Source organism: Notechis scutatus, chromosome 2 (assembly GCF_049901735.1).
Source record: "Notechis scutatus isolate UNSWTSFEM ecotype Mainland chromosome 2, rNotScu1.2, whole genome shotgun sequence".
Classification (NCBI taxonomy): Eukaryota; Metazoa; Chordata; class Lepidosauria; order Squamata; family Elapidae; genus Notechis; species Notechis scutatus.
In genome coordinates this window covers 253208093-253220279 of record NC_142010.1, presented here as the reverse complement: position 1 = coordinate 253220279, position 12187 = coordinate 253208093, and the positions used below count along the sequence as shown (strand labels likewise).

The following is a 12187-nucleotide window of genomic DNA, read 5'->3' as shown; positions in this document are numbered from 1 at the left end:
CCTCTTCTTTGTGGCAGCCCCTGAGATATTGAAACACTGCAATTTTTAGGCCATCATTTTGGTTCCTTATAAAGCAACATGTTTTGAACAATTCTCACTGCTCCGTGGCAGGAAATAAAAGAAAAAAGTAAAATTAAACCAAATGTCCCAAAGGTGCTTTTTCAAGACAACCATGACCTGGAGAATCTCCATCGACCTGCTAAACTAAATGGAAACCTTGACATATAAGAAAAAGAAAAGGAAAACGAAAAGAATTCCAAAGCCAAACATACCATATGCACATGTCCCTCACTGCATCCTAACTTCTAAATACATAATGTAGAAATAAATAGATTCAACAGGATATGATTTAAACCTATATAAAGTTTATCAAATAGTAGATTCTTCAACAAGGTAACTTATCATTTAGTTTAAAAATAAAGATACTGAATGATATTTCTTGCAGGAAAAGTAGTTTCTTCTAGGAAATAACGTGAAAGCATTTTCTTCCCAATGGAGGACTGTTATTTAAATAGTAGACAGATCTCCACATATTCAGTGTTCTGTTTCGTGATTAGAAACAATTATTGAAAATGATTAGAAACATTGCTGAACATTTTTAAAATCTGTTTTCCAAGGTCATTTTATTTGACAAAATTTGTAATCTTCAAACCAGGTTCCAACACAGATTGTGGGACGATTACTTCTTATTTGTGCAATTTCCTCCCTGTATTTAATATTCAAATATTACTGACAATCAAGAGGCCACACTACACATCTCATTTAGAAGACGGCAGCTGAGAAGAAAGGGTTCATCTTTACATGGTGTTAAGTTAAACTCAGGCTAGCTAGAAAGCCTTTGAAGCAAACCAACCTAAATATTCCTGCTAGGCAGACTGAGCAGAGGAACTGAATTATAATGAACCACCAGCTGTCACAATATGACCACAGTAACCAAATCAAAATATCAGCCACTAACCCAGATGAGATTCAAAAGGTCAATGTATAAAGCCAGCAGCTTTCTTCAAGATCATCCGAAACCTCGGTCTAAATCCTAGCAGTGAAATGTTCCATTAACCCACAGGGAGTATAGAAACAAGTTGCTATGTATTGGTAAATGATTTAATGTACTGGCGTGATAACCTAGGCTGATAAGAACTCACAACAGAGGCATCTGAAAATTGAACAGCAAATCTGGAATGGCGTGTATCTGTAGTAATATATTCTACCTCCTATATAGTGTCAGAAAACATGGAAACATTCTTACTGGCTCCACCGTGCACCATTGATTTATCCTTCAAAATGGAGTGTAGTTGATTGGAAGGACTACAACATCTTAGAAATGAAATTTGACTTTGGCCATGGCAAATAAGTTTTAAGCTTATTCCCACAGCTAATTATTTCATGGTTTGAAATTAAGACCATTTAGATTATTTCTTGCTTGGCTTCCAAACGATTTAAAAGCATATGAAATTGAAATTTGCAATGTAGATTCACAGTTGCCACACAACTTTAAGGATCCTATGAAAATCACCCAAGACTAGGCACGCACGCCCCTAACTACCTCAATTCCAACTACTGCTGGCCTTAAATGCAAGCTACTCAATGCAAGAAGCCTTGCGAATAAAATACCTGAATTTCTCCTCTTACTAAATATGGCTAAATTCGACATCATATTTGTCTGTGAAACATGGCTCAATGCATCTCTCCCTGACTCCATTACCACAGTAAGAGACTATCATGTTTACTGATCAGATTGTGAAATTCGTAGAGGAGGTGGTGTTGCTATCTTCTATAAAAAATCCTTACATCTAAAAAACATCCAAGTTACCCAGGAGCTTGCTCTTCCTGAGACCATCATCTGTGAACTATCCTTAAATATCACATTTCGATTCTTACTATGTTACAGAGCACCTGATTATGACATCGAGCATGTAAACAAGCTAAATACACGACTAACATGGGCAGCATCCCAGCACCCACACGCTTTTATCTTTCTTGATGACTTCAATCTACCTCACATTGACTGGAGCCTAAATGAATGGACAACTGAACCCATACATGCAACCTTCTACAATGCTGTTACAAATCTGGGACTGGAACAACTAGTAACCAACAACACTAGACTAAACAACTGCCTCAATCTCATCTTCTGCAATAGTTTGAATTTAATTTACGGAATACAAACTAAAGAACCCTTTTCCAGCAATGACTACAATATGATGGACTTTTGTCTCAACATACGCCCACACAAAAATCATCACAATGACGTAATCCCCAATTATAACTTCAAAAAAGGCAACTATGATCTTATAGACAACAATCTCTCATCCCTTGATTGGCAATCTCTATTCACTGGATGCAATACTGTTGAAGACCATTACAACATATTTTTACTTGAAGTCAAAAGAGTCATCAAACTATATGTACCAACAACAACTCCCAAAACAAAATAAAACAGATTACCCATAACAATAAGGAAACTTCAATCCAAAAAGAGATCACTCTGGCGGAAAAACAAATCTGGTAACGTTGCCAATTTCAAAAGCCGATACAAAAATTTATGCCACCAGATAAAAACTGAATGCACCAATTATCACATTAAACAAGAGGAAAACCTTCTATGCACCAATTTCACCTGCGCTCTTTACAATTTTGTAAACAACAAACTAAAAGACTCAAGGTCCATCCCACCCCTGATAGGACCTAATGGTAAAGACTGCAACGACGACACCATTAAAGCCAACATCTTTAACACATTCTTCGGCTCAGTATTTGTAAACAGCAATGTATCATGCCCAGTATTTCCTAGCCGAACCACAGACAACTACAATGATCTAATACATATCGATTTTACAGAAGACAATGTTGAAAAAGCACTATGCAATCTAAAACCATCTCTATCTTTTGGACCGGATGGAATACGTGCCTACTTCTTAAAAAAGCTATCCACTGCCATAGCAGAACCTCTAAGCATAATCTTTGAAAAATCTTTCAGGACCAGCTCCTTGCCTAACCTATGGTCACAAGCCACGGTCATCCCCGTCTTCAAAAAGGGAGACCCCAGCCTAGTTGAAAATTACAGACCAATCTCCTTATGCTGTGTCACCTGTAAAGTCATGGAATCAATTATTAACCAATCCATTATCCTCCACTTAGAGACAAACAACCTACTCTCCAATAAACAATTTGGTTTCAGGAAAAAACTATCCTGTAATCTGCAACTCTTACACTGCAAAAACATATGGACTACACAGCCCGTGTTATTTCCTGTTTCCCAACAACTTTCTTCAATGCATTGTCCACACATATTTCCCCAAATCATGGCTTCATTTCACGTGGAGACAGCTGGGCTAATCTGTGCACCAGTGGTGGGATTCAAATTGTTTTACAACCGGTTCGGGCATGGCCTGATGGGCGTGCTTTGCCTAACGCCAGCACACAGCTTTCCCCACACCAGCTGAGACCTGCAGCGCCAATCAGCTGAGAGGTTAAAGAAGAGAAAAGCACAGGGGCCAATGAGAGGGCTGATCCTGCGCTTTTCTCTTCTTTCTCCTCTCAGCTGATTGTTGAGAATTTTTTCCTTCTCTCAGCTGATCGTGGGAGGCATTTTTACTACCATTGGTTTCCACATATATGTAGGAGGGAGTGTTTGGGGGGGGGGGGTGAAGAGACTACTTCAAATCAGAATAGGAACTCAATTGTGTGTGGGGGGCAAAGTTTCTCAAGCTGAGGAAACTTTGGTAAGGAAACTTACCAAACTTTGTGCCAAGGAGTATAGACTGAACAAATGAATCTGTGTACCTTGGTAGAAGTTTTAGTAAATGGGGAAATGGAGAAATGCTGGTAGACACAGTAGATAGTATGTGGTCTATTGCTAAAAGTGAATGCTAGGAATTAACACAGAACGTGTTAACACTGTTTTATAATGCCTTGGGGTAAGACCACACTTGCAATATTGCATCCAGTTTTGGTCGTTATGATATAAAAAGATGTTGAGACTCTAGAAAGAAGAGAAGAGCAACAAAGAGGATTAGGGGACTGGAGGCTAAACTATATGAAGAATGGTTGCAGGAATTGGGTATGTCTAGTTTAATGAAAAGAAGGGCTAGCATGATCCAATATCTAAGGGGCTGCCACAAAAAAGAAAATCTATTCTCCAAAACACCTGAAGGCAAGACAAGAAGAAATGGATGGAAACTAATCAAGGAGAGAAGCAACTTAGAACTAAGGAGAAATTTCCTGACAGAACAATTAATCAGTGGAATGGCTTGCCTCCAGAAGTTACGGGTGCTTCAACTCTCCAATACCATAGTATAGGGTTTCCTGCTTGATCAGGGAGTTGGACTAGAAAACCTCCAAGATATATTCTGTTATTCTGTTATTCTATTATTCTGAATGTTCGTTGAAAGAAAGAAAAATGGTTGTGTATAGGAACCCACACTGCCCACATTACTACATGGAGGTAAGAGTTGGGTATGTCCGGAGAAACATAAAAGGAGTCTGGGTGAAGTAGGAATTGTCTGCTTGTTGCATCTGAAACAAGAAAAAATTGGGTAAGGCTGAATGTGGGCCAAATGAATATGAATTAAATACAAAATTAAAAAGTGTGTTGAGGTGGTTTAGACATATTGAGAGAATGAATGACAATCAAACTGCACAACCACATGCTAATTAATTTACTAAAATTAAAGTCATAATTTCAAATGGCTTAAATATTTCGAAATAAAATGATAGTTAAAGCAATAGACTAAATGTATGTGCAATGTATTAAAATATGGGCTATCAGTATTAACGTATGTCAGGGATATGTTAGATTTAAGTGGCTCTCCACTGATATGCATTACCTCTGGATGAGTTTTATAAGAACTTTATTTCTATAAAATAAGGATGACAAATACTGGCATAATTATGAGCAAACTTATACTTGAGATTTTTTTTAAAAAAATCTGCTTTGAGAATTGTATGAATAGGAGAAAATTTTATAGGACTCTCATGTTCGGTGAATAGACTGAAAGCACCTGAAATAAAATTGCTAAAATGGAACAAGCACCCCCCCACCAATCTTTGAATATTTAATATTAAGGGGTCTAAAATCAGATAACTCCACTTAGAGAAATTGTATTTTCTAAGCTTTGACAAACACACTCAGAACCAAAAAAATAAAATAAAAAACTAAGCCAGTATGTCAAATTGCTGCATCTACAGATGTGTGTGAAATATTTAAACCAAGAACGACTCCCATAATTACCATTGTTTTAATCCTCATCCTTCTTTTAAATAATAAAGCATACCCAATAGGGTTTAGGATATAAAACAGCCCTTAAAATGATCATGCCCGAGTACAAAAGAGCTTTTCCTGATCAAAGGCGTCTCTCTGTGGCTTGTGTAAAATTATCTTTCAACATGTTCGCTCTGGGAATTCTACAGTTTCTCGCTCACTGATCTCATCTTGTAGACATTTCTGTTACTTTCAGGTAAAACCCTCTCATCTGCCATGCAGTTGCAACTCTCTTTTCAATCTCTTTGAGGTGGCAAATGTAGCATTTCATAATCACAAAAAGTCCATGTTTCAGAGCAGACAACTTATCTGAGAGAACAACACTTTCATTAGGGCCTCGTACATAAACAGAATATTTTTATCTGATGCAGAGCATTAGTTGTTCTTTCTGACTAGATCTAAAGGTTTCAGACTTCCTTCCATTGAAGGACAAGATTACTTTCTGTTACATACCTAGTATGGGGAGAGGAGTCTGAACTGAGGATAGTATTTTGCTTTTTTAAGCTCCACAAACTACTGGTATTTATTCATTTGTAAAATTTATTAGCCAACCATCTTATCACCCAGTAAATCTGGGAAGCTTACATGGACATTGTGGTAGAATCACTAGCTCAAGAAGAAGGGAGTACAGAGACAATCCAACTTGGAATTGGTTTAGGGAGAAGAAATACCTGAAATCAAACTCTTGATCTATATCTCCTGTTTCCCAAGGGAAGGCAGACAGTCTGGTGAAGTTCTTATAGTATAGGTGATCAACAATAAATATCTATTTGAGCCTATTCAGGTGTGGTTCAGGTTGTGTGCACCTGACAGATGTTAAGGACAAGAGGAAATTATTTCATGTACTTCTCCTTCATCACTACTTCATTTTAATATACTGCAGTTCAACTCCCATCATTCTTAGCCAACAGTTGTCATAATGAATGGGGATAATGTAGTAATACGGACAGTTCTGGAGGCTCCTCGGGTGGTACATGTAACACAACTATTAGACAGACTGCATCGATTGCCAGTTTACTTACAGATCCAATTTAAGGTGTTGGTTATCATCATTAAAGTCCTTCATGACACGTGACCAGGTTATCTAGTGAATGGTCTTGCCTCAATCGGACTGGCCTACGCCACCCACACCAGCAAAAGAGGCCTTCTATGTTCTCTACTGGCCAAGGAATTTCAGCTAGCAGAGTCTAAAGGAAAAGCCTTCTCTGCCAAGGTCCTGCCCTCTGGGACATCTTGTTGCCATAAGTGAGACCCTCCTCCATCCTTCCAGCCTTCCGGAAGGTCCTTAAAAGCTGTTAGTGCTTTTATATTTATGCTTTTATGCAGTGGTGGGATTCAAAATTGTTTACTACCAGTTCTGTGGGCATAGCTTGGTGGGAGTGGCAGGGGAAGGATACTGTAAAATCTCCAGTCAGAGGTGGTATTTGTCAGTTCTCCGAACTACTCAAAATTTCCACTACCGGTTCTCCAGAACTGGTCAGTACCTGCTGAACACCACCTCTGCTTTTATGGCATTATAAGACCTTCCAAAATCACTTTGAAAAGTGAGATGAGATGCATATAAATTTAATAAATGATAGCATGCACCAGCTTTTAAATTTTTGCAACAGACTTTCTGCAGGTGGGCTCAAGAGAGTTTTGCAGGTGTCAATGAATGGAGATTCAGCAAAGTGATCAATTCTTTTAACATAAGCAAACAAGTAGAGAAAGTCAGTTGTAATTAACAAAGAAAATCTTAAACTCTAGTAATACAAAGTGTAGATTGCATAAGAAAGATCACTGGTTTTAATGCAGATGGAACTTTATTGCAATAACACATTTGTAGGAACCTACAAAGACTCAACATTTCCAAAAGAGTGAAATAAAACAAAATACAGGGATACAAAATACAGAGATGCACTGCCTAGAATACAGGGATACATACTGGTCATTTTAAATCAAGCAGTTCTGATGGAACCAACAAATAACAATTGTTTTCAGCAACTACAAAAATCCAGCATTTTAGATTTTAAATTAAATTTCGAACAAGTGTTGTATAAAACCTGTCTACTGTTACATGCTCCAACAATTCTAATCAGGATGCAGTGACTTCATATTTCATAATGCTATGAAATTCTCCTCCATGCTTAAAAGAAAGTACTCTATTATACAAAAGAAAGCATTATTTTCTTGGCAAAAAATGATTTTCAGGCTATAGTGTTCTCTGTTAAAATAAGCCAAAACACGATGTGATAAACCTTAAAAGTTGCTAAAGGTACAGTGAAAAGGTCAATCCTGAAAGCATCACTCAGCACAGTGGGCTTCACAGAAGACCATGGTTACATGGAAAGATTATATTTACACTGCCTGAAGTCAAATCTAATAGTGTGAGTTAAGAAGGGCGGTTCAGAATTTCTTTGCTTTTCTTGGCTCAAACCAGCTCTTTGAAATGGCTGTAGCTACATTACTTGTGTGTGACTGCACACACATTTCTGCAAGCTTCAACACTGTCTCTCATGTTAAACAACTCACAAATATTTCCTAATAATAAAAGACAAGGAATATTTCAGGGGCATATACGAGTCCTAGAATGATATATCACAGTTACAACTCATTGCTTTCTTTGGCTCAGATTCAGTTGTTTGAAACCGAGGCATCTCAGCTAGTTCACTGACAAGTGCAAGGAAAAGGGTGTGATCTTGGCCAAAGAAAAGGATTAGTAATATTTTTACATCATATATTTATCTTAACCCAACTCATTTATCAGGCATGATTAAAGCTGCTATCTGCACTTGCAAATAATTAAAGACTTTCTTTTAACAGCCAGAATTATTACTACGGAAAGCGATCCCTGTAAAAGAGAATGATAGTGACCAAGCGTTATCCAACTGTGAGGGCACACACTTTGCAAACCCGACAGGCTGCCAGAAGTGGAACATACTGTAGACAAGGTCAGACTTAATGTAGAAGCTAGCCGCCCATAGACTAAAAGTCCCTATAGGCAAATTCACACTGTTACATGAAGAAAACAACAGTTTCTGATTGCTGATAGCAAATCCTACATATCCACTGGAACATTTGTTTGGACTCACTGAGCTTTTTCATACATTTTCCATTTTATCATTTTTACATCTACAATATGCTAGCATAAAAATAACATACAAATAACTAACTTTTTACAGATGAGGTGTGCTCAAACGCAAATGGAAACAGAAGTGCCATAATAAGACAATCTCTCCCTTTCCCATAAATATAAGTCACATTTCAAACCATGAAATCTAACATATGAAAAACGAATTGACATCAATTAAAAGCAAGGTGATATATCCAAGGACTGTGCCAAAATACGGTAGAAGTGGTCTTCACTCCATAAAACATTTTTTTCCTCCCCTTTCCCCTTTAAACATTCCAGCTTCTCCCTCCCTTCAAATCTTCTCCAGAGAATCCTTAGTTTTATCTGATGGGTGAATACAAGAGGATTTAACACTGTTTAAAAGGAGGTATGAAGGATAATGGAAATGAGAATTTTGTATTTTTGATTTTAAAGAATAATTTTTAAAAAAAAATAAAAATAAAATAAAAGCAGGTATGAAGGAAATCAGGCTACAAGCCACATATTTGCAGATACTTATTCTAAGCAAAATATTTGCAAACTTTAACATGGACACTGGTTTATTTCATGGGATAATTAGTATTCCTGGAGATGTTTTAGAATGTGATGGTAGTGAAAGGAGCATTATTTCAGTTCAAAATAAAAAGCACAAGCAATTACAAACATACAAGGGTAATAGAAACATTAATTTCTTCTTACTTTGTATTCTGGAATTCACAAAAGGAGGAGATAGATTGTCATGTGATCCAAGGTCCCTGTTTGTCATATGTTCATAAGAAGGTCCATCTCCATAGTTCTGTAAATAAATTGGTAGCAGTTTAAATGGAATATACACATGCAAACGCCTTAGCTATTTCTCAGTTATTATAACTAGAAAGGCATTTTTTCAATGGACTGATGAAATTTGAAGATAATTATTCTAATATATTAAAATATGTGCTCATATTTATGTTAATAACTCAGATATTAGCCAGCAAAAATGATATTTTCTATCCTGTCCAAAATGAAAATGTATGTTTTTGCAGTTATGGTCTCAAATAATGAGAAACATGGGAAGTTAAAATTAAATATTTTATTTAAGGAATCATTTTTATTTCCAATACAGGATGTTAAGATACTCTGGACTGAAATTAATTTTTTTGTGCTGAGTCTTTCACTGGTTTTTTTTTTTCCATTGTTTTGATGTACTAATTTGCCCATGCAATCTGATTTGTTTTAAATTCATTCTACTTTCATTCAGATCAATTTCACTTAAAAATTTATGTACTGCAGTTTATACTGTACCACAATAAGAAGCAATGAATTTATGAACTCTTTACTGAAAACAAAGCAATATTGCATTTCCTATTTTACTCTAAACTGGCTCAGCATTTTTTCCTGAATGGAATTTGCTGGTGTTCTTCAGAACCTCATAATCCACAGGCAGCTCTCCATACCTGTTTTACCACAATTCCAAAAAATTAACAATATTTCAGAAATAGGTAAAGGTGCTCCATAGGTAATGGTGCTCCATAAAAACACTATTTTTCTTTTGACTTGAAAACATTGCCTAGTTTAACTGTATGGCTGTTGGGTGTCTTGAATCTCTTGAAGACAAGAAACTTGAAGTCAAATGAAGGGAACGCTTCAAATACTTCTATTCATCAGCCGAAACAAGTTTTATTTTAATTTTAGTGCCTTGTGTAATAGTAATGGGATTAATCATAAAAATATACCTGCTCAAAAATTGGCCATGTTTTCTTTTTTCTTTTTCCATTTTTTTTATTTTTAATACAATAATTCCATCTTCAGTTGAACAGTGTGTTGTCTGGGTACAAGTATCTTTGTTGAACAGTAATCAAAATTTACAAAATTTACATTACATTGATATTAATTCTACAATACTGAAATAGTAATATTCCACATTTTATTCTACAATATTAAAATAATAATATTCAACATAGTACCGTATATACTCGAGTATAAGCCACTTTTCAGCACATTTTTTGTGCTGAAAAAAAAACCCTCGGCTTATACTCGAGTGAGATTCCCCTCTGAAAAAAAAATGGTGTGGAGCTCCGGAGCTGGGCAGTCGCTTCCCTGCTTCCGTGTTTCCTTTGCAACTTTTAAGCATGGGGGTAATTGGAAGCAGAAAAGTTCTTGCATGAGGATATGTTTTTTCTTTTTAACTGTTTTTAGGGGGGAAGACCCACCGCCATGTGAGAATGCTCAGACACGCAATCTATCCGCCCGAAAATAAGTGTGTGGGGGGGGGGATTTTTAACAGAGGGAAGATGTAGGGAGAAGGCAAAAGCGACGGAAGATCCTTCAGGGGAAACTGAGGGGGAGACTCACCCTTGGTCCAGATGAGCCCCCTTCCCACCCCTAAGGAAGCAGAGGCAGCCAGCAAGGGCAGGCAAGCCCCACTTCACGGACTCCGTCCGTCCTCGCTCCCACCCACCCACCCACCCAAAGCCACGAAGTCCCCAATCGCGCAGCCCAGAATCGCCCTCCCTCAGGGGGCAGCAGGACGCCCGGTGTTTCCTGAGACAAGAAGCTCTGCCGTGCAATGAAAACTCCCTGGCTCTAGGCTTTGCGGGCTCAGAAAACAACGCGAGCCGAGGTCGCTCTCCCGCTCAGCTTCGTTCCTCCTCCTCCTCCCAAGCGGACTGAAAGCAGCTGGGGCTGAAGAAAGCGAAGCTGAGCGGAGCCAAGCGACCTGGCTCGTGTGTTTTCTGAGCCCGACCTGAGCTCAGAGCCCCACCACCACCTCCTCCCCTCCTCCCAAGCGGACTGAAAGCAGTTGGGGCTGAGAAGGGTTGGCGGGCCAGGCGACCTCGGCTCGCATTGTTTTCTGAGCCCGCGAGCCTAGAGCCAGGCGCTTCATTGCACGCGGAGCTTCTTGTCTCGGGAAACACCGGGGGCGTCGTTGCTGCCCCTGAGGGAGGGCGATTCTGGGCTGCGAATTGGGGACTTCGTGGCTTTGGGTGGGTGGGTGGGAGCCAGGACATTGACTTTAAGCGCTGCCGACCAAGTGTTTCACAAATACCAGTGGGACCTCCGTCCACCACCACCCCTCCCTCTTTTGCCTCCTTCCTTCTGATCAATCAGGTTTTCCCAGTATTTGCTCACAGCTGCGTTTTCTCTTCTGCCATGCTAGGCGTTGAACGCGGGATTTCTGATTCCCCTTACATGCGGTGGATATGCCGCGGGCGTTTTCTTCCGAACGCCCCACGGGCAGAGAACACTGACTTTCATGATAGTGAGATCATTTCCCAAATTAATTGATTCACTAACCCAAAGAAGATGATGTTGATGACAGTGGGAGGCAGGAGTCACTCTCTCCCTTGCAGAAAAAGCAAGAGCCGTTCTTATGATCTCTCTCTCCCCATAATACAGTCAAGCCCTTTCCAGCATGCGCGATCCGCTCCGCTGCTTTGCACCTTGCAAATGCAAAACCCCGGGATTTTGCATTTGCAAGGTACAAAGCTGCGGCGGCAGATCGCGCGTGCTGGAAAGGGCTTGACTATGTATTACGGGGAGAGAGAGAGAGAGATCATAAGAACGGCTCTTGCTTTTTCTTTGCAAGGGAGAGAGCGACTCCTGCCTCCCACTGTCATCATCATCTTCTTTTGGGTTAGTGAATCAATTAAACCTTTCATGATAGTGAGATAGTTTCCCAAATTTCCCTTAAATCAGGGAAGAAATCACAAAAAAACCTTTGGACTGAGAATAAGCCTGTTCCTACGATGCCATTTTTGTTCACTGCAGTGTGAAAAGTGTGAAAAAACACACTTCTTTTTCTTCATCTTCTTGTTCCCTATTTACTGGTCTCTTTCAAAGAGGAAATTGTGAAC

General features: G+C 38.8%; 1 protein-coding gene across 21 annotated transcripts in view; it reads right to left on the bottom strand.

The window, feature by feature from the left end:
- TCF4 (transcription factor 4) overlaps positions 1-12187 on the bottom strand; it is a 434610-nt gene that overhangs the window by 279023 nt on the left and 143400 nt on the right. For 18 of the 21 annotated variants that reach the window (XM_087958608.1, XM_087958604.1, XM_087958616.1 and 15 more), the window contains one exon: positions 9051-9147. The exons of the other annotated variants lie outside the window; for them this stretch is intronic. In XM_087958608.1, the coding sequence (XP_087814734.1) occupies positions 9051-9147 (97 nt within the window). The remainder of the gene's footprint in view (positions 1-9050; positions 9148-12187) is intronic. 21 annotated transcript variants of the gene reach the window in all.